The 22236-nt window shown below is 53.6% G+C and overlaps 1 protein-coding gene across 1 annotated transcript in view; it reads right to left on the bottom strand.

Moving 5' to 3' along the window:
* Nucleotides 1-22236, bottom strand: part of Tp73 (tumor protein p73) — an 84481-nt gene that overhangs the window by 11791 nt on the left and 50454 nt on the right. Inside the window, 3 exon segments of the mRNA XM_052178318.1 lie at nucleotides 113-228; nucleotides 630-816; nucleotides 15247-15489. Of these exon segments, the coding sequence (XP_052034278.1) occupies nucleotides 113-228; nucleotides 630-816; nucleotides 15247-15489 (546 nt within the window).

Consider the following 22236-nt stretch of genomic DNA (forward strand, 5'->3'; position numbering starts at 1 on the left):
TGAAATGAACTGCCAGAAAAAGGTCTGAGAGGCAGGCTGAGGTGGGAGCAGAGGCCCAGGGAGCCCCACCCTGTAAGGTTGGCTTTGTATCCCAGCCTGGCCCGCGGCTTACCTGTGGGGGTTCGTACGGCACAACCACACTCTGCCTGCCGGTGACAGGGTCATCCACATACTGGGAGAGGTTGTTGCCTTCTACACGGATGAGGTGGCTAGCCGGGGCAGACTGTCCTGCCAGGAGGGGACACAGCTTTAGGGAGGGGCCCATCCTCCATCCATGTTACAGGCGCGTGGCAGAACTGAGGCCATACGGCTTGTCCCCGTGAGAGTGCCAGGCCCAGCTCAGAGCTGTGCAGCCCTCATTCAGGTGGCCTTGAGCCTAACAGAAGCTGTCCCCAGATCTTCTGACCCTGGGGGTGTCACAGGCTTCACCAGGGACACTGTGGGGTGCTTCTCAAGGCTCCCCTTGGCCTGCTCGCCTCTCAGACTTCCCCCATCTACACCCTTGCTGGGCCATCAGCCTCTGGGCTGTCGCAGAGCTGAGGAAACGGAGGCAGGGGTGTGGTGTGGGTTCCTGTGAGGGGAGATGTGCTGCAGAGGTCAGGGTCCCGCAGCGGGGAGCCGGTGCTCACCTTCATTGAAGTCCCTTCCAAGCTCGTGGTTAGGGCAGCGCTTAACAATGTCGGTCACGTGCTCTGCCTTCTTGTAGACGGGCATGGCCCGGATAGCCGTGCCTGGGGGTGGCGGTGTGGACACTTTGATCTGGATGGGGCATGTCTTGGCAATCTGACAGTACAACTTCTTCAAAAGTGGGGAGTACTGGAGGAGAGAAGGGGGCTGGGTTGAGGTGGCAGCTCCGTCCCGGATGCTTCCACAAGACCCCTGCACTGCTGATTTTGTGTCAACTTGACACAGGCTGGAGTTATCACAGAGAGAGGAGCCTCCCTTGAGGAAGTGCCTCCAGAGATCCAGCTGTAAGACATTTTCTCAATTACTGATCAAGGGGGAAGGGCCCATTGTGGGTGGCACCATACCTGGGCTGGTAGTTCTGGCTTCTATAAGAAAGCAAGCTGAGGGCTGGAGAGATGGCTCAGCGATTAAGAACACTGGCTGCTCTTCTAAAGGTCCCGAGTTCAAATCCCAGCAACCACATGGTGGCTCACAACCATCTGTAACAAGATCTGACTCTCTCTTCTGGAGTGTCTGAAGGCAGCTATAGTGTGCTTACATATAATAAGTCTTAAAATAAATAAATCTTAAGAAACATCCCTCCGTGGCCTCTGCATCAGCTCCTGCTTCCTGGACTGCTTGAGTTCCAGTCCTGACTTCCTTTCGTGATGAACAGCAATGTGGAAGTGTAAGTTGAATAAAATCTTTCCTCCCCAACTTGCTTCTTGGTCACGATGTTTGTGCAGGAATAGAAACCCTGACTAAGACAACCCCTTTCCCAAGCGCTCTGATGAGGACTGCTTCAGAATGTAGAGATGGGTGTGCCTGGTGCCCACGCAGGACCTGCCTGGCTCTGTATCTCACCTGTATCTCAAAGGCTGAGAGCGGTGGACAGTGTTGGTGGGGTGGGGGAGGGGGTGGGGAAGGGTGGTGGTGGGGAAGGGGTGGGGGGGAGGGGCAGAGGGTTAAGTCCTAGTTTTGCTTTCCCAGGCTGGATCAGGCAGCTGGCTGCAGAGGTAGATTGGCAGCATTGAGCTGGTTGGACAAGCCCAGAACTGCATCCTTCTGTCTTGCATAGAAGAATTATTCTGTAGGTGGATGGCTCGCGCCTTCTGCCAGTATCCTCCAAAGGAGAACTCTCTGGACCAGCAAGACCTTACGTGGTGTTGACCAGTCAAGCTCACAGTTGTGTGAGGCAAGATCCAGTTGGTTCCTCATCCTGGAAACCGACTGGATCTGAGGTCATGCCAGGGCGTCTCTCAGGGACAATGGGAGGCATTCCCCGTGTCCCAGGTCACTCTAAGGATTGCACTGACCACGCTGAGACCTATTCAGTTTCAGAATCAGAGCGATTCTTCTGTGCAAGGCAGAAGGATGCAATTCTGAGCTTGTCTGACCAGCTCAATGCTTATTTACCTGCTAGCTGACTCTCCACCAGAAAAACCTGGTGACTCCTCATGTCTTCTTTCCCAGGGGATTGATTGACTGATTGATTGATTATGTGTACAGTGTTCTGCCTGTATGTATGCCATCAGGCTAGAAGAGGGCACCAGACCTCATTATAGATAACCCTGACCCTGACCCTGACCCTGATCCTTGCCCTGGCCGTGACCCTGACTCTGACCCTAACCCTAACGTTACTTTAACCCTAACCCTGACCTAACCCCTAACCCTGACCCTGACTCTGACCCTAACCCTAACCACTAACCCTAACCGAACCCCTAACCCCTAAACCTAACCTAACTCTAACTCTAACCTAACCCCTAACCCCTATGAGCCACCATGTGGTTGCCAGGATTTGAACTCAGAACCTCTTGACCTCTGAGTCATCTCTCCAGCCCTTCCCAAGGGATTTTAATGGAGTCGCACTTCACTCTAAAGTCTCCACCACTCAGAGTCAAAAATTATACTCCATGTTCCCTTGTGACAGTTAAGAAAACTGAGGCCAGAGATGGTGTTAACAAAACAGGAAAGGGCAGGTGGTGCTCATACAACAAATCTTTCCTTTACAAGGGACAGTGGGTAGTACCTGAGGACCCAGCTACACCATTCCTGGGCATATACCCAGAAGATGCTCCAACATGTAATAAGGACACATGCTCCACTATGTTCATAGCAGCCATATTTATAAAAGCCAGAAGCTGGAAAGAACCCAGATAACCCTCAACAGAGGAATGGATACAGAAAATGTGGCACATTTACACAATGGAATACTACTCAGATATTAAGAACAGTGAAGTTCTGAAATTCTTAGGCAAATAGATGGAGCTAGAAAATATCATCCTGAGTGAAGTAATCCAATCACAAAAGAACAAACACGGTATGTACTCGCTGATAAGCGGATATTAGCTCAAAAGTTTGGAATACCCAAGATGCAACTCACAGACCATATGAAGAAGCTCAAGATGAAGGAAGACCAAAGTGTGGATACTTTGATCCTTATTGGAAAGTGGATCAAAACACTCATGGTTCACAGCCAACCAATAGAATGAGCATAGGTTCCCCAATGGAGGAGCTAGAGAAAGGACCCAAGGAGCTGAAGAGATTTGCAGCGCCACAGGAGGAACAATAATATGTACCAACCAGTACCCCAGAGCTCCCAGGGACTAAACCATCAACCAAAGAGCACACATGGAGGGAAGATGACCATTTCAGACATCAATGAGAGGAGAGGCCATTGATCCTGTGAAGGCTTGATTTCCCAGAATAGGGGAATGCAAGTGGAGGGGGGGTGAACAGAGGGAGGGGGGCGGGATAGGGGCTTTTCAGGGGGGGAGGTAACTCGGAAAGGGAACACCATTTGAAGTGTAAATAAAGCAAATATCTAAAAAAGAAAAAAAAAACAAAAATGGGGGCGAGTGGGGATCCTGACCACCCCAACTTTATAGGCTTAAGGTTCCCCACAGAAATAGCATAGACCACAGGCAAGCGCAATGAAAAGAAGGCAGGGGGGCACCATGACAAGGTCCCTTCCCTCCTGTGTAAAGGGCAAGAGACACTCACTGCAGGGACCCCACAGAAGGCCCGCGGGGCTGTTTTGAAAAGCAGAAAGAGCCCCAGGAGAGCAAGCAGCCCAGGGCCACACCAGGCATGTCGGTGTGACTTTCTGGGGGGGGGGGGGTGACTATCTGCTGGGTGTGGGATCCCCATCCTAACATTCTGGAGGAAGAACCACAGCCTCCTCTCCAGGATACATGGGGACTCTGAGACATGGACAGGATGCCTAACCACTGCAGATCCATATCTGGGCTTTGGTTTGCTGCAAAGACCTCTCTACACCACAGCCTGATCTCCATCTGTGCAGTCTGGGGACAGAGTAGAAAGCCACAGGGACCAGAGTCACAGGAGTGTGGTAGTACCCTGGGTAGATAAAGGACATGGGCCTGGTAGGTGACTGAGTTTCTCTGTGTCCTAGGGAAGGCTGCACAGTGAGCTTCACTGAGCACTTATGTAGTGCCTCGGGTATACACCTCAGAATGCAGGCATCTGAGGAGAGGCCAGTAAATAGCTCCCCACCCCCTCCACCCCTGTCCTTCAGCAGCAGCCTGCAGGGGCTGGGGGGTCTGCAGACCGTACTTGGTAGAAGGCACACTAACTGTGCACTTCCTGTGGCCTCCCTAGGAAGGACGCTTGGGGTGACACGAAATTCACAGTGTGAGGATCCCCAAACATCACACAAAGTCATACGCAGTGGCAGTGACAGTGCCCAGGCCTCTTGCTTATTCACAAAGGAAGGTTTTCCAGCAAGCTCCAGGCTCAGACAATTGCAAAGGCCTCCAGAACAGAGAAGGGAGCCTAGCTAGTCCTGAGCGCAGAGAGACTCAACCCGAGGCCAATCAAGGCAGCTTCCTGGTGAAGGTGACAGTCCTGAGCATTGCCATCATCTCCTGAGTGCCAAGTGTTTGTGAGGCCTGGCTAGTTAAAGAAGATAGACTGAGGGGTGGGGGTGGCGGACACCCCATGAAACAGGCCTTGCCCGCAGGGGGTGGGGGTGACACTGAAGTCCACATCAACCAGAGGCAGCAAAAGGAGATTAGCCTTTGAAGCCTGCCGCCTGGCTCCCTGTTCTGGCTCAGGAATGCAGGCTGGATTGCCCTATACTGGACCACCTGCCAGGTTTGTCTACCACTGGCTTGCCACCCGACCCCCAGATGCCAGCTGTGGAGTAGCGTGCCAGCGAGGTCAAAGGCTTCTTATTCTATCACAGTTACTCATTACCAGATAAGGTAATTTGTGGGTTGGCACAGCTGACGGGGCCCACGGACCTGGAGTCTCCTATAGTAGCCTCTTCAGAGTTCCTTTCTCCTCAGTGCTCTAGCTCATGACCTAAGAAGGGGTCATAGACCCAGCCTGGCAGGAGCCTAGATGGGCTGGGAGCAGGTCAGGTGTGATGGTGCCCGAGGCCACATTCCTGGGAAGCCCAAACATTCCTGGAGGGAGGAAGGGTGCATCAGATTCACCTCCGTGTTCCTAATCAGGATGGAGCCAGGCTCAGGACACAGCCCAGCCACAGGGAGGGGCATCCGAGCTCCGCTCACCTACCCACCCCGCAGCAACGGGGCTTCAAACCTTGCCTGACCTCAGTGCCCATTCCCGGAGCCCTGCTACGGCCCTACAGGCTATTGTCTTCTCTATCACTGCCCCCTGAGGACCTAGGATAATTGGCTACACCCCCAAGCAATGCACAGCCGCTGCCAAGGTGTGGCCAGAGGTAGCTGAGGCCTGACTCTCCTCAGAAGGTGGCTTCTGTGCCTCCGGATGTCCTAGGATGGTCATGAGGTGGTACTGCTCTCCATGGCCAGGAGTGGGACCCCAGGAGGTCTAGAGAAAGCCAAGGATAGTGTGGAGTAGCCGGGCTCATAAGGATGAGACACTGAACGCCCCACCCTGGGGAGGAGCCTAAAGCGCCTGGAGCTGTCCCTGGTACCAACGCAGCAGCCGCGGCAAGGCTGTCTCCTCTCAGAGAAAGAATCAGAGCTGAGAGAGTCATCTCTGGTGGGACAAGTCTCCCACCCGGTCAGGGTGGGAGGAAAACCCAAGCCCATGAAGATACAGGGCTCCCTTCACTTCTGTACCCTTGAATGGCGTCGCTAATCTAATGAACGTGGGGCTTTGGGGCACACACACCTGCCAACCCCACTCCGGCCACAGGTTAAATTTGTGGTAGTCCATTTTAGCCAGAGGTGGGGAGTTTCAGCGAGAGATGCCAAAGCTTCCCCACACCTCGGAAGATCAGGTGGTAAAATCGGCAGCGCGCGTGGGCCGGGAGACGGGGTGGCCGGAAGACACCAGGATACCGAGTCTCCGGGAGACAGGGAAGTCGCCAGCCAGCGCTCCCCTTCCTCCGCAGAGCTTATGGGGATAGTCCTCAGGGTCAGACTCTCTTTCCAGAATATCATGTGGGGATGCTTCCTCCTGCTGCCCTCCTCCTGCCTTTCCTTCCCTAGAACCGCTAGATGGATGTGTTTCAACAGATTCCGAGCTGATAAAATCTTATTTATCTTCGGCTGTTGACACAGCGCCGTCCAGACTTGCCTGCGCGGATGCGTGTGTTCCGCGGGGCTTGCAGGAAATACTTTGCCCAACATCGGAGCGGAGCAGACGAGCAGACGTCCCTCCTGCCACGGCTGCTCTCCTGACCCCTCCTCCTTCCCTCCCTCCCTCCCCCATTTCCCCTCCCACCACAGTCCAAGATGGGCTGGGCCTGGCTAGAAGCCCCTAGCTTGGCAGGACGTTGCAGGGTGGTGGGTGAGAGGGCGGGCGGGGGCGGGCGCGGCACAGGGCTGTTAATTTCCTCGCACCCGCTCCCGGCAGCTGGGTGCCCAGCACAGGCAGGTTTGGGCAAGAGGACAGTGGGAAGGTGATAATAACTTGTCTGTCATTTTCCCGGGACATGTAGTATCTTGCAAACCGCAAATACCGTTAACCAGCTTGGGTGAATCTGTTAGGACAGATTCAGAACGAAAGGCAGTGGTGGGGGCTTTTAAAAAATACTTTCTTTGTAGCCCACTTGTGTGTGTGTGTGTGTGTATACGTGTGCATGTGAGTTTCTGATCTCTGGGACTGTGGACCCCTTTGAGAATCCGCTCTAGGGTAACAGGCTTTTACTCTTCCTAGGACAGATCCACAGAGCAGGGCACAGGTCTGGTAGACTCAGACTGATGTCTCAAATCTGGAGGAACCCCAGTCCACAGCCCCTGAGCATGACTCCCCACCATGTTTTCCTGCAAGAGGAGCAACCCATGGGGCCCAACACCCAAGAAGAGCTTCTGGAGCAGCTGCTTGGGCACATCTTGACCTTGGCTTGCACAATTTACATTGTTCAACTACTCGTGATCATTCAGGGAGCATCGGAGAGCAGGAGTGAGCCCTGACACAGCTTTGGGAGCCCTGATAGAAAACAGGGCTCTAAATCTCAGCCTTAGGGGGGGAATGATGCTCCCTCCCTAGGTAACAGTCACCAGATTGGCGCCTTCATGCCAGGATGCAGGTTGAGGGCAAGGAGAATCCATGTTCTATAAACACATCATTGAAGACCCCAGTGCCTGCCCCTGCCAAGTGTGCAGAAAAGGTGCTGTAGTTATTCCTAGAGAACAGTGGTCTGAAGAAGGGTAAAGGACACTCAGGAGACAGATGTGAGCCCGACTGATTGCTCTGTGAATGGAAGGCCCACAGAGAGGCGGGCCAGGAGCCAGCTGGGTCACACCTTCTCAGGAGCTGGGTAGCCTGCCCCCAAACACACCCTCGAGCAAGATCTCAAACAGGGGAGCTAGAGCCACGTGGGCACCTTGGTGGCCTGGGAGACAGAGTGCACATTTTTGCACTAAGACTGGGAAGTCAGAGGGACCTGGGTCATGGGGTTTGGAGCCTGTTTAGCTTCAGCATGAGCAGAGACTCTTCCAGTGGTTTCTGCCCCAGGTGGGGTAGCCTAGTAGCAGATTGTGACCTACCTGTGAGGTAGTCTCATCGGAGAAGGGTAGGGCAGTGGCTGGGAATCGGGGAGGTAGGCACAGCTGACAGCTCTACATAGAGACCAGGCCTATGCCACTCTCTCTGTAAGGTTCCTACTCTTACCTCTCACCTGGACATTTTAGGAAGTAGAACTTTGCTCTTAAAAGCTGCCAGCTGAGCTGGGGTAGAGCAGAAACCAGAGGTTACACGGCATTTGCTGTACACCTTGGGTTTCTGGTAAGTAGCTCATAAAATCCAGACAACTGTCAAGGCGAAATTGCCTTTTTACATGCAAATGACTGGCTGCTGACTGAGGAATGAGGGCTGAGGGCTGCTTTCCTGAGTACTGGAAATATCCAGGCAGTACATGCAACACCTCAGCCCCAGCCTTTGGGACAGAGCACAGAGGTTGAAGGTCAGTTAGGTCCCAAATGTCAGGAGATGGTGCCCAGAGAGAGCAGGGCCAGAGAAGACTGGGAAACTCACATCCTTTCTCCATCTTGTCTCTTCCTTCCTTCCCAGCCTCACCTTACCCCATGTGTCTCTTTGTCTGCCCGGGTAATGAGAGAAGTGGTTTGCAGAGTCCTGTGAGACACTGGAGTGGACTGACAGTCCCAAAGGGTAGTGGCTAGAGACAATAAGTTAGGCAGTGGTAGCCACAGGGCACAGCTTTGCAGATAGAACCCTTCCCCTGGGGGAAGGTATCGGTAGATCTCCCAAGGATCCCAGCCTCCCAACTACCTAGGACAGCAGTCCTTGTCCTGTGTGTCATGATGCATTTGGGGAGTCGAGGGACTCTTTTATGGGGCCACATACCAGATATCCTGCATATCAGATATTTACATCATGATTCATAACAGTAGAAAAATTACAGTTGCAAAGTAGCAATAAGAGTAATTTTTGGGTTGGGGGCCACCAGGGCATGAGGAACTATGTTAAAGGGTCCCAGAGTTAGGAAGGCTAAGAAGCGCTACTCTAGAGTTAGATAGTGCTAGCTGGCATCTGCTGCTATGGCACTGATGGCTTGCTGCAGGGAGAGGTCTCCACACTTTTGGGGGGTCTCAGAAGTCTTAGAAGCGAGTTACTGTTTGATTCTGTCCTTTCAAGACCTGACACTCCATCTTTGGTCTTCCATTTCCATCAGACTTATTAGGTCAGAGACTTGAGATCAGGGTCCAGATAGGCTGGGTTAGCATAAGAGGGCAGTCAGGTGACCAAGTAGAACACCAAAGCCAGGAAGACATGCAGCTCTGGGCTGGGGTTTTGTTCCTGGGGGATGAGGAAGGTGCCAGGCGGGGACCTGCCCTGCCCCGGTCTTACTGGGAAGTGTCTCCCCTGACATTAAGTCATCAGGGTGGATGGAGGCTCCAGGCAGCTCATTGGCTGGGTGCAGGTGACCTCCTTTGCTATATGATGCCTCAGTTCCAGAGAGCCACTGTTTTGGAGACATCCCTAGGAGACCCTGTCACCTCCCTCACTCCAGCCCTAACTTGGACATCTAATCTTTTCCCAGGACCCATCTGGGAACTTCAGGAAGAAAAGAGTGTAGTCTGAGAACAGTCTGTGACTGGATCCAAAGGACCACAGCCTCACCCTCCCCGTGAGTTCAAACAGGGCCCCTGCCACCCTTCTTCCTGACCCAGCCAGCAGGAGAGCTGTGCCTTGGTTGCTCCTGCAAGCAACCTGCTACTGCCAGCCCTGTTTAGCCTCTCTGACCACCAGCCATCAGCCTCTGGGAAAAGGGCTCCCACTTGGGATTAGGGCTAGGCTGCAGGTCACAGGACTGTCCAGTACAGGAACACACAGCGTGTGTGTGTGTGTGTGTGTGTGTGTGTGTGTGTGTGGTAGCCAACCTGCTACCCCATCCCCAGCTGTAGCTTCCACAGCCAGGATCAACCTCATCAGTGTGAGGATTGCAAGAGTATCACAGGGCAGTCACACACTCCACTTCAGCGGTGACCCTTCTAAACACTGATCTTAGCTCCTTCTCTAAGGGACTGTGACTTTTTATATAGTCTCAGGGGCTAGTGATAGCCAGGAGGCAGGGAGGCGTGTGTGTGTGTGTGTGTGTGTGTGTGTGTGTGTTGCGTGCATATTTGAAGGAGTCATTCTTCAGTGCTGTAGGCAATAGCTTGTTAGAATATGAGTTGTCACTGAACTTTAGACACCTTCACTGGAGTTGTAGAACAGGGACATCCTGCAGTCTAAATCTCTGATCCCGCACTGAGCAAGGCTCAGCAGAGTGAGAGCCTCCCTGGAACCAGGCCCGGGTGCAGAGCATGGCACAGCCCGTTTCACCCTCCCGAGGTTCAGCACCACGAGAGCAGACAGCTGGTGGAGAGGCAGGCGCACAGGCGTGGGATTTGGTTCATTGAATGGTTTCTGCCTTATCTGCCACACCGGCAAGTTTTCCAGAGAGCTTCTCTGCCCTCAAGTGTACCACACCCCCTGACTGTGAAGCCTGCTGCCTGGCCTTGGAGCACCAGGCTTGGCCCACCATGGCTTCCTGCACTAGTAGGAGTGGTGGCAGGGTCCATCCTTACAGCTCTCAAAGCCTAGAATATTCTAGCTCATGTAAAAACAACAGGTCCTGTATGCCACTGTGATCTTTTCCCAGGAGGAGGTGACAGGATCTGGGCCTTCAGGTCACAGACAGCTATTCTGGAGTGGGCCCCATGCACCTACAATTAACTTAGCTTCAAAGGTAGGAGTCTAATACATTTAACGTGATTTATCTATATCCTACCACCAACAGCCTGGAGGGCCCAGGTATGCAAACCCCATCTCACCACTCAGTCCTGGATCTCACCTTGCTGTGTTATCCAAACCCTGCTTAGCTTTAGCCTGTGGGACACCCACACACTGGCCTCTCTCCCAGCTGTAAAGTGTGTCAGTTGAGCCGGGATGCAGGGTAGAGCTTGGTCCAGCAGGGCAAATGCACTATGAATCAACAATAGGAAATGAAGGAGGGGTGTTCCACAGGCCTGGCTGGCCTCCTCATCTTGGAGGTTGGTCACCTCTAGAACATTCTAATCAGAAAGCATTATGAATCTACCCGGGGAAGATGATGGGCAGATAGTGTGTCTCTCCATTGGCATGGTGCTAAGGAACAAGCCAGGCTCCCCTTTTCAAGGCTGGAGGGCCTCTGGGTGTCAGAGCCGCCTTGCTAGTGCTTCCAGAGCTCCTAGAGTCCCAGAACCACCCCTAGGGAACTTGGAGCAGTGGGCAGGGCAGAGAATTCTGCAAACTCTTGGGATGTGCTGTTGGGGTCACCATCTTGTTCCTGCCCTTTGCTGATGGGTGACCTGCCCTTGACCCGCCCTCCTTTCTTCTCTTTTGTAACATGAGAAGGGGGTACATATGCCCACTGTAGGGTTAAGGGATGGCACCTGGGGTCCAGAGATGTCTACTGGGATCCGGTCTCTACCCACTCTCCTGTAATGTTCTCCTCAGTGTGGCATGAGCGTATGTGAGACAGTCTGAGGAAGGGTCAGCTCTAGGCTTTTCCAGAGTCACACCAGTTCTCAGGAGGGGAGAACCAGGGAGTGAACCAGGAGCGCACCCCCAGTACACAGCCAACCCTGAAAAGTGGACGGTTCTTTGTAACACGTGGATCAGAACTCAATCCTCCATTGACCTTCCTCCAAACTACAGGAGAGTCCTGTCCTCCAGGGTGCCCTGTCTCCTGTCCCCTGCTAGAACCCTGGAGGATTTGTGATGTGGGCACTCAGCTGGGGAGCACCCTCAGACCCAGGGACTAGCCTGCCAGTGTCTAGCTGCAGTTGGATCCAAGGGATCAGAGTCTCCAGGCTAGATTCTGTGCCTACTGGGGACCAAAGTTCTTCAGGCCATCAGTGGACGGAGAGAGCAGAGACTCATCTCCTCCAGTGCAGGTACCCAGCTCAGACCGAGCCGGGGCCAACCCACTGGCAGCCAGTCCTCTCCAGCAAAGCTAGACACAATATGAGCAATTGCTGCGATTTCTCCATAAGTGTTCTTGTTTCCCCTAATAATTCGCGTTTCATCTCCACAATAAACATTGTTAGAACTCTTCTCTGGGCTTTAAATATACATAATTGCTCCCCGTGCCAGTAAAAGGTATTAATTCCATTTATGCATTCCATAAACTTTTAGGATAACGCAATTGATACCACAATCATGTTGGGACACCTCCTCTATTCTTGCGCTTTGCAAACCTCCGAGGGGCTGGAAAGTTTGCTCCAAATCCATTAGTGTTGACTCAGCCCTATCCTCAGGAATCCCTCACAGAGCCTTTGTGCTTCCCTCCAAGGGCTGCTGGCTGACTGGCTGGATGGGTAGGGGCTCTCTCTCAGGACAGACAAGCAGGCAAACAGACAGATGCAGACAGACAGATACACACACACACACACACACACACACACACACAGGTCAAAGGCAGCTTCACCTGAAGGTCACTTGGGGCCATGTCCAGGCCGTCTGTCTATCCATGATGCTCTCAGGCAGTCAAGCCATTTATGAACACACCCTTACTCTTGGGCTCTTCTGTAGTAGGCTGGCTGTGTCACAACTTGCCCTTGGGGTTCTACAGACACCATACCAGGCCAGGGTTGCCATCCACACAGGTTCTCTTATCTAACCACAGAACTCTGCCTCTCAGTGTCTCCAGTACTGAAAAGAGCCATCTCTCTCAGCAAGGCAAAGGCAGCAAGCATGAAGGGGCTGAGCTGGCCAGCACTAGACAGCAGCAGGACACCCATCTTAACTTGCTGTTTGGATATGGAAAGGACTTGTGTCACTTCCTCTTCTGCTGAGGGACTCCTGAGACCAGCTGTCCCTTAGATGTAAAGCCCTCTTCTGGCCAGAGCTGTCAGAACCCCAAGCAGCAACCAGGGAGCCCGGCATGCATGTTCACATGCTCATCCTCATCTGTTGGCATGTGTATGTACGTGTGTGCATGTGTACACACATGCATGCATGTGTTTACAAGTATATGTGGGTGCATCTGTGTATCCATGTATGTAGGTCCCTTAGCGCATTTATGTTTATATCCATGTGTGCTAATAGATATATTCATGTATGCATTACACACACCTGACATAAGGGACCTGGTACATATATATACACTTATGTGTTCATACATGCAGGGTCACACTCTAAAAGCCCAGCATATTTTCCAGCTAAGGGAAGTTGGTCAGGACAAGTAGATCCTCTGGGGTCAGAGAGTCCCACAGTGGCTTCAGCAATGGTGAGACCAAAGACCCCATTAACAGCTATGGTCACTTGGAGGCCAGTGAGGGTGTTTTTGCCAATCTGAGAGGAATGGGAGCAGCAGTCAATATGGAATTGTACTTGAGAAAAATATGAATTATCTATCAGTTACCAGCCAGTGGCGTGGCAAGGGCCTCAGTGGCAAGTCTGGGCAGCACCCACACAGTTGGACCCCCAGAGCTGAGAGCAGCTGCTGCCAGACCTTCTCTCGGCATCGAGAAAAACCCTTGGGTGTCTGCTCCCAGATCGCCAAGGTGCCAAAAATCTCATTATCAATGTTGGTCCCACCTCTGCCCCTGTGTGACAGGGCCGGGGGTGGGGGTGGGGGCGCAGTAGCATCCTCCTGCCTGACAGCTCAGTTCTGCTGCCCTGGTCCCAGGTGGAAGTTGGGTTGGGAGGCCAAGCCTTCTCTGATCTCTGGTATGTCTGGCCAACCTGAGCAGAGTACCCCCTGGGGACGGTTAGAGCAGGACAGCAGGAAACAGACCAACACAGGACGCTTGATACCAAACGTCTCAGGGGAGATTGCAGAGGACCCGAATGGGAGGAGAAACCCAGTAGAGTGGGCACTGTCTGCTCTGTCAAAGACCAGCCCTGACTGTCTGAGGCACCTGAACCCACAGGCATGCCAAAGACAGACCCCATCAATGCTCTCAGGCAAGGGAGAGGAAGGGAGGCAATCTCACACACAGCATCATTTCCAGAATCTGGGGGACTTCCTCCAGACACCAGCAGACATTTGTGACAGACAGGACCCTGCATCGCTTTAAGACGGAGTTAGAAAATGCATTTGGAATTAGAAGAGCATCGTAGAGAGCCCCCTGTGGCTGGGGTACCCATGTGTCTCCTGGGCTTCCTGGCTTGACCCCAGGTCACTCAGCTTGGATGGAGGAAGAGTCTGGGTGCTCTTCAACGCCCCCCAAACTACAGGCAGTACAGAAGAGGAGGCCTTCAGCAGTAGTTCTACACAAAGGCCAACTTGAGGGGGCCATGTTAGATGGTTTCCTCCACTGTCCCAGGACAGGAGTAAGAGTCATGTACTCTACCATTCCTGTCTCATTCAGAACCTCCTCACCTCACCGCCCTTCAGTCAGCAATACTTTGTGGTCAGGGAGACTGGAACCCACGGACCTACACTGACTCAGGATGAGGCACCACAGGTACACAGACCATCTTGCCCCACTGAAGCCCCTCGGAGCTCCAGCAGTTGGGCTGAGCCTTCACTTAATGATGGTCCAAAGCTGGGGAGACAACCAGAATGGTAGCCAAAAGAAACTCTAGGGGGTCAAGGCCTGAGACCGGAGCCAGTCTGGTTCGACTGATCATCATATTGACTGTCTACAAGGTCTGGCTCTGTCCAGCTCTTCAGTCCCCAGAAAGAGTGTGAGAGCCACACTGTGGGACTTAGTTTTTAGAGAGCCTTGGGAGGAGGGGCGCTCCTGTTGGGAAGGGGAGGGAGATAGAGCTTGCACTGCACGGTGGCTGCATCTCCAGCTCTCCCTAGAGATGGATGACTTAAGATCCCTCAGTGCCCCTCCTTCTATCCCAGGCTCGGGGTTCCCTGTCCCCAGACTTAGCTGGGTACGGAGACCTGGATGGCCCTGGGACTGCCCTTCCTGGGATGGCCCAATGCCTTGTGTACCCAGACCAGTGTCCCGAAGTCTCAGTCTGCTCCTCCTGCAGCCCCGGCTCCCAAGGAGAGCCTGGGTGCTCAGTGGGTAAGAACACTCACGGCCACGTGTCCCCAGCCCAGCATCTGCTCACTGTTTGCATCACCTGAGCAAGCTGCTTTCCTTTCTCCCGCCTCAGCTTCCTGGCTTGTGCAATGGGCACAGACTCCACCTCAGGCAAATCAAAGCACTTAGCTGTCTGCCCAACTCTCAGCAAGTGTACAGGTGGGACTTTGTCAACATCAGCTAACCCCAGCCACAGGCCAGACAGCTCCTAGAGGCACCAGGAGAAAGGTCCAGAATCCTCAGCACCTGGAGATCCCATCCCATGTCAATGCACAGAGAGATAGGAAGGTAAAGCACAAATCCGCAACCAGCAGACGGCCACACTTCCAGCAGAAGTGTAGGACCAGATCGGTTTCAAGAGCACAGAAAACCAGCCACTCTCCCTGCCCCTTGGACCTCCCTGGCACCAACACTCCCGGACTCAGTGGGAATCTGGTTGACTCTGGCCACAAGTCCGAGGGGTGGCCACACCCACACTGCCCAGCCCCAGGACCCGCCTCCTGCTCGATGCTCCTCCTGGCTCTGGCCAGGTGGGAACCCCGTGTGGACAGCCTGTGTACTCAGTCAGACCTCGGTACCAGGGCCGTGGCATCCTACTCTGCTGCCCTCCCGTCACGCGTCCGCTGGCGACACAGCTACTCACTGTCCAGGTGGCCGACTTGGCTGTGCTCGACTGCTGGAAGGTGACCTCAAAGTGGTGGGGGCCGGGGTAGTCGGTATTGGAAGGGATGACAGGAGCTGGAGACATGGTGTCGAAGGTGGAGCTGGGCTGTGCGTAGGGCGAGTGGGTGGGTGCGCTGGCGGCGTGCTCCGGGGTGTAGGGGCTGGCCGGGGCCGCGCGGCTGCCCATCTGGTCCATGGCGCTGCTGAGCAGATTGAACTGGGCCTGGCAAGGAAGGGGGAGGAGGGAGGGGAGAAACAAGGGCTAAGGTGGAAGCCCCAGCTACAGCTTCTGTCCCGTTGGGGAGGTGTCTTGTTACAGGAGCCTTAAAGGGCCAGCCGGCTCCAAGTCATCCCAAATATTTCCTGGGGCCCCCACCCCACCCCAACAGGCCACTACTTGCGTTGGGATAAACGCATATTCACCTCTCCTGCCTGCCCCTCTCCGTCCGCCTCCCGGGTGCCAGGGCTTCTGGGGATCCACCCAGCTGCCAGCAAGGTGGATTGGGGCTTTGCACACCTGCCTGGAAGTTGAGCTCTTTGGTTGGGAAAGTTCCCAGCCCGAGACCCCTGTGGACTCCACCATGTTCCCAGGTTAGCCCAGAGGCTGGAGTGCACATCTAGAGCTGAGAGCCTGCAGCCTGGGGGTACACCAGCTTGTGAAGCGTGGGTGCCCTGGAAGGCCAGCTGTGATACAGCCCTCCAAGTGGTGGACTCAGCAGAGGCTGCTCAGTCCCCAGAGACCTCAGTGACCACTTCCAAAGTGATTTGTTTAAACTGTTGACTTCATCTCCATTACAAAGACTTCCCCAGTCCTTCAGGGTTGGCAGCTCTTCCCAGCATCCCTGCAGGTTCTCAGGCTAACCCAGGCAGCCCGGCCTTCTCCCCTAAACCATGTATTCAAGGAACCTGAGCTCCATCCTTGGGACCCCAGGACAGGTCAGCTTTCCCTGGGAGCTTTAAGGAGGTCTCACCTTCCTGCGTTGGGTGTTTCAACAAATTATCAACGTAAGGACTGGCCAGTCCACATCCAGAGACCACAAGCAGGATCTGGGAGGACACTACCTAATGGCTGACGCTGGCCGGAATGGGTTCCCTAACTGTAGATGCTTAACTGATCCTTTCTGTGCTGATGAACCTTCCCGCAAGTTCAGATGGACCCCCGCAGGACTGAGGTGGGCACGGTCTTTGTTCCCATGTCACAGAGGAGGGGGACCAAAGGTGTGAGGCAGGAATGAATAGTTCCAATTGACCAGAGTGAAGTGCCCCCCTTTACCCCGTTGTCGGAACCTGGGTGCTTATATCCAGCCTGCCTCCTCGAAGTCCCAGAACAGGAAGTGTTTATGGTCAACAACGGGGGCCAGGACCCAAGGCCTGGACCGGACACTGCTCTATCTTCTCCTGGGGACCTTGTGCTCAGCTCCTCCTGTGTGTCAGTCCAGGATGGAGGATGGTTGCAAGAAGTGGCCAGAGAAGATAGGGCCTCTGTGGTCCACTGTGAATCCCTGACAGGGCTTTGAGGGATTAGGTCAGAGTGGAGGAAGCTGATATAGAAGGAAGATGAGCAGGAAAAGGGAGAGTAACAGCCTAGTCTGCTGGTTTGTTTGCTTGTTTGTTTTAAAAGATTTATTTATTTATTATGTATACAGTGCTTATGTATTCTGCCTGCATGCATGCCTACAGGCCAGAAGAGGGCGCCAGATCCCATTACAGACAGTTATGGGCCACTATATGGTTGCTGAGAATTGAACTCAGGGCCTCAGGAAGAGCATCCGGTGCTCTTAACCACTGAGCCATCTCTCTAGCCCTAGTTGGGTTTTTTTTTTTTTAAGGTTTATTTTTTTATTTACATGTATGAGTGTTTGCCAGGATGCATGTATGCACAGCACATGTATGTCCTGTCCAGAAGCCGGTCAGAAAGATGTAAGAGGATTGATAGACATGAAGGTAATCTAAACTTGTGTCTGACTATTGGTGTTTAAAACAACAAACCCCAAAGAAATGGGAGTTTCTCTCCAAGAATCTCATACTTGGAGAAGGAAAAGCCCCGAGAGGGAAGTTTGTCTCTCCAACAGAGGCTTCACATAGCTCTAACGACTTGCCCCCAGCGAGACTGAAGGGTGGTGACAGGTCACCAGAGGGCTGCCCCACACCTTGACCCTGTGCTAGATGAGCAACTGCTTGGTCCTCTACTTAAGTGTCACTCTCACTTTGGACCCTGAAGCCAAGCTTGAGTGTCTCCCTTTGTCCATGTCTCAATATGGCACTTGGCTTACTAGGTATGGGTGGTCAAACCTGGCTCAGGACACAGGGTGTGACCCCAAGTTCAATTACAGAGAGGCCACCAGATCCCCAGGAACTGGAGTTATAGGTGACTGTGAGCTGCCATGTGGTGTTAGGAACCAAACCAGTATCCTCTGTAAGGGCAGTAAATGCACTACTGCCGACCGTTACAGATCTACCCACTGAGCCGTCTCTCTAACCCCAAGTTCTGCCTCTTGCCGCTGCTGTGACCCCTGCACTCTGAGCCTCTGAGAGTCTGGCAGAGCTTTCCTTGGAGGCCCAGCTCTGGGGCACTGGGGTAGCTCAGACTCACCTCGTCCCCCAAATGCAAGGCTCTACTTTACTTGGGTGGATAGCCTCGTCAAAGCTTCCATAGTATAAAACTACCCCTCCCCCAGAGAGGGGCTGGTTTGTAGGACAGAGTCCGACCCCCTCGTCCTATGTACACCTTCCCAACTGCCTGTGCCCCAGGACATCTACTACCCCTACCCCAGGGAAGTGGACGAACAGGTTAGAAAGACCACCGGCCACAGGGGTGTGGTAACACAGTAACTGTGTGGATGAACTTCAGAATCTTGTTCTGAGAAGACACACAGTGTGACTTCATGTAGGCAAACACTCAGAACCAGTAAGTTCTGAGAGGCAGAAGCTGGACAGAGAGGAGGCATGCGACTGCTAGGCTTCTCACCAAGAATGGCAGGGCTCATGATTTCTCTCTGGTGGGGTGGAATGTTCTAGAAGCAGAGCTTACACACATCTGTTCAGAAAAAAACTCCTGGGCAATACATTTCATTATTTACTTGCTTGTTTTGTTGTTTTAGTTTTTGAGACATGGTCTCATGTAGTCCAGGCTAGCCTAGAGCTCATTATATAGGAAGCTGACCTTGAAGTCCTTCCAGATTCTCCTGTCGGTGCCTCTTGAGTGCTGGGATTACAGGCAGGCACCAGGTTACCCACTGTGTACAGTGCTGGGAATTGAACCCATGGCCTCCTACACTCTAGGCAAGAAGCACTCTGCTATCCGAGTTACAACCCCTACCAGATTGTACGGTTTAAATGAGAACATTGTATGCTCTGTGAATTATACCTTAATAACGCTGACTATAACAGGAAGGCACCTGACCTCTCCCAGCACCAAGACCACTCAAAGGGAGCATGGGATGTGACAGCTGCCCCTTCAGAAAGAGGCAGGCCAAAAACCTCCCACTCTGTGGGATTTTCAGGCTGAGGAAACCCCACCCCATCCAAAGATCTACCAACAGACTCCTGGTAGGAAGGTCAGAACTCAGGTTGGCCCAGCACAGCCCCCCACTCAAACACCCCTCTGACCACAGCCCAACCTCCCAGTGGAAGCCTCTACCTTGGTCTTGCCACAGTCTTTGCTAAGCTCAGAGGGGGTAGCCCCGGCTACAGCAGCTGGAGCATCTGCATGCTGTTGGCCTTAACCGGTCATGATGCTCTCCTGTGAGTCTGTGGGGAACCACCCGGTCCTGAAGGTTGGGCCAACGGCTGCTAAGGGTTTGAGCGTGCAAAGAAGAATTTCCCAATGGCAAGGACTCTGCGCACACTACGATGACCTACACTGGCAGGAGTAAAATACTGACTACATTCACCAGTTTCTTTCTTGTTTTGCTTTCCAGTACTGGAGATTGAACCCACAACTCGCACACTCCAGGCAAACACTCCTCTACTGAGCCACAGCTCGGACCTTCTTTTCAGCGTGTGAACCAGGTACTGGCCTTCGGAATTCCATACGTGGTTCCCATTCTACACATGATCCTCAGAGTTCATGAGAGATCAGGTCCAGGATTCCCACGGACGCCCTTAAATAAAGCCCTTTATAGACAGTGGCGTAGTATTTGTACGTAGGCTACGCACATCCCGGAGCTGGCTCACAAAACCTAACCCACTGCAGATGCCTGCCGTGTAGCCATTAGAACACACTGCTTGAGGAATGAAGGGAATCGTGTCTGTACATGTTCGGTATAAATGCATTTTTTTCCCAAATGTTTTTGGATTCCTACTCATTAGAATTTGAAGATGCAGAACCTACAGAGACGGGTCCTCGCAGACACAGGGATCCTGAAGATACAAAGGATTTAGCAGACTCAGGCAATCCCACAGACAGATGACTCTATAGACACAGGATCCCACCCACTGCGTTCCCTGAGTGGTGCTGACCTGGACCACATGAGCCAGGTTCAGAATGGTTGCTTAAGGCATTTTCTGTCAGAACAAAGTGGCAGAGGAATGAATGAATGAATGAATGAGTGAATGTGTGAGTGAATTAATGAAGTAATGAGCAAGTAGATGAATGAAGGAGTAAACAAATGAGTGAATGAGTGAGTGAATGAATGAGTGAGTGTAGACAATGTGGTAAGTCTGACATCTTCACACATCTAAGTGATGGTCAGGAAGGCCACTGTCTCTGGTGCGGCTGTCTAGGAATGAGGAGAGATGCGCCATGGCTCTACCTCATGTTTCCTGTCTTCCAGGGATCCCCGGACCTGGTTACATTGTTTCACTCCAGGAAGGAGCTGCCGGGTCACCTCCTTCCTGCAACCCCAGGTTCATTGTCTTCCCAGCAAAGGGCTTTGGAAGAAGTCATGACTTCTGCAGCAGGCGGCAGCAGCCCCTCTGTGCCCAATCCTCGTCATCCCTGATGGGCAGGGAGCCCTGCCTCGCTTGCTCAGAAGCAGGGTGCAGGCCCACGGCAGCGAGGTTCATATTTTAACTTGTCTGCATTCTTCAATGATTGGAGGTAGGTGCCAAGGACTTAGTCATTGAACCAAAAGGAACAGCGATAGCATCTGTGGGAGCTTAGGCAGGGGGGACCGGGCTGTCGAGAGGGCAGGCCCTCAGCACCGGGGTGCAGAACCTGGCTGGCGTGGCGAACCTGAGACCTCGCAGAAGCAGGCCTCTGCAGACCTCCATGGGGCCACAGTAGAGCAGTCTGTCCCCTTGTCTAGTGAATGCTAGCTCTCCCATGCCCGTCCTTTTCTTACATTCCCAGAGTCATCTTCCACTCACTCACAGTCTGGTCTTGGTGTCTACCATGCCTCCCAGTGATGGTAAGGACCCCACTGACTGGAAAGTTCAGAGACGTTCCTTCTGCACAGGGTTCCCTCCTCCTGAGGCTCATGGGAAGAAAACCATTTCCTCATTGCCAGGCGGAGGGGCTCAGCCCAGCCCCCCACCTTTGCCTCTGGTCACGCTGTTGACATGAGGAGCCTTGTCGGAGAGGCCTTGGCAGGTCTACACGGAAGCCCAGGGGTCCCCCAGACCCAGAGGCCCCCAGGAAGCCCAGACGAGAGACCCGCTTGGCCTCAGGGAAGAACCTGGGCAAACCCAACTTTTTTGGTTTGTTTTGCTTTCAATGAGAACTCCAAGATAGTGGGCTAATTAGGGCATGCCCGGCCCGCGGCGGCACACATGTGCCTGCACTTGCAGGTGGAGTGTCTGGGCGTGACCTGAGGAGGCCCTGAGGAATAAGGGAGTCATGGAGCCAGAGGGTGGCCTTTTCTCCAGTGTCCAGGCCACGGGTGGACTGACTGGCCTTCCTGGGAAATGCCAACATCAGGGTGGGGGGACAACGGTTCTGGTGGGGATGAGGGTTTGAGAACACGGCCCCATCGCCAGGTCTCTGTGCTGCTCACCAGACTTTGTCCAGAGGGTCTGGGATTATCCAGCATACCCCAGGGCACTTGAGGGTAAGACCTGTCCTGGACTCAGGCAGATAGGGTCCTAAATGAGCCCCATACTCTACAAAGAAACCAGGCTCTCTTATTCCCTTAGTCTCTGGGGCTGCTTCTTGGTCCCTTCTGATAGCCCTGCTGGGGGCCCACCAGGCACCCCTGCTGGAAACGGCCATCCACGCTGCTTCTCTCTCCTTAGGCTCAGACTTCAGTTCTCACACCTTGTCTCCCTGGTCCTCCTCACGGCCTGGGGTGACAGCAAGCTTGCCCTATAGCCAAGGGTCACAGATCATATAGAACACCCACCACGGGTCCTCAAGCTTCCCGAGCTCCTGCTGAGGCAGCTGAGTTTCTTGTCCACCTTGGGCATCGAGAGACATGAGTCATGCCGGTCCTCTTGGCTGAGCTAGGTCAACGGATGACCCAGGGTGAGCACTGTATCTTGGCAGGGAGGTGGGTAGGGGGAGCAGGAGAGGAATAGGGTGTAGTTCCACATCTCTGGGCTTCCATTTTATCTTCTGCATATTGGGGATGAAACCCACACGTAGCTCGTAGTGTGGTTGTGGGGGGCAAGGGTCTGGAAGCAGGAAACCCGACGGCTGTGCCTTACAAGGAGCAACCCTGTTTCAACTACCAGGACACCAGAATCCAGGAGCTCTGTCACCTTGTACTGAAACATCAGCCCCAGCCCACTGGCACAAGGGCCAGTGAGGAAGGGGCAGAGGCTGTCTGCCCACAGGGGGCAAGGCTGGCTCCAAAGGCTGAGCTCCGGCCATAAAGGGGGACAGCAGCCGGGGTCTCACTCTTGGATGTGTCCTGGTTGGACTAGCACATGGCATGGAAGTGGATGCCCAGAAACTGCAGGCAAGGTGAAACAGACTCCGAAATACCCACACAGACCCAACCACAGTCACAGCCGGAAGTGAGGGCAGGGCCTCCCCTCCATCCTCTCCTCTCTCCACCACTCTCCTGCCCTGACCAGACAAGGAAGCTCT

The sequence above is a fragment of the Apodemus sylvaticus genome, chromosome 3 (genome assembly GCF_947179515.1).
Source record: "Apodemus sylvaticus chromosome 3, mApoSyl1.1, whole genome shotgun sequence".
NCBI lineage: Eukaryota > Metazoa > Chordata > Mammalia > Rodentia > Muridae > Apodemus > Apodemus sylvaticus.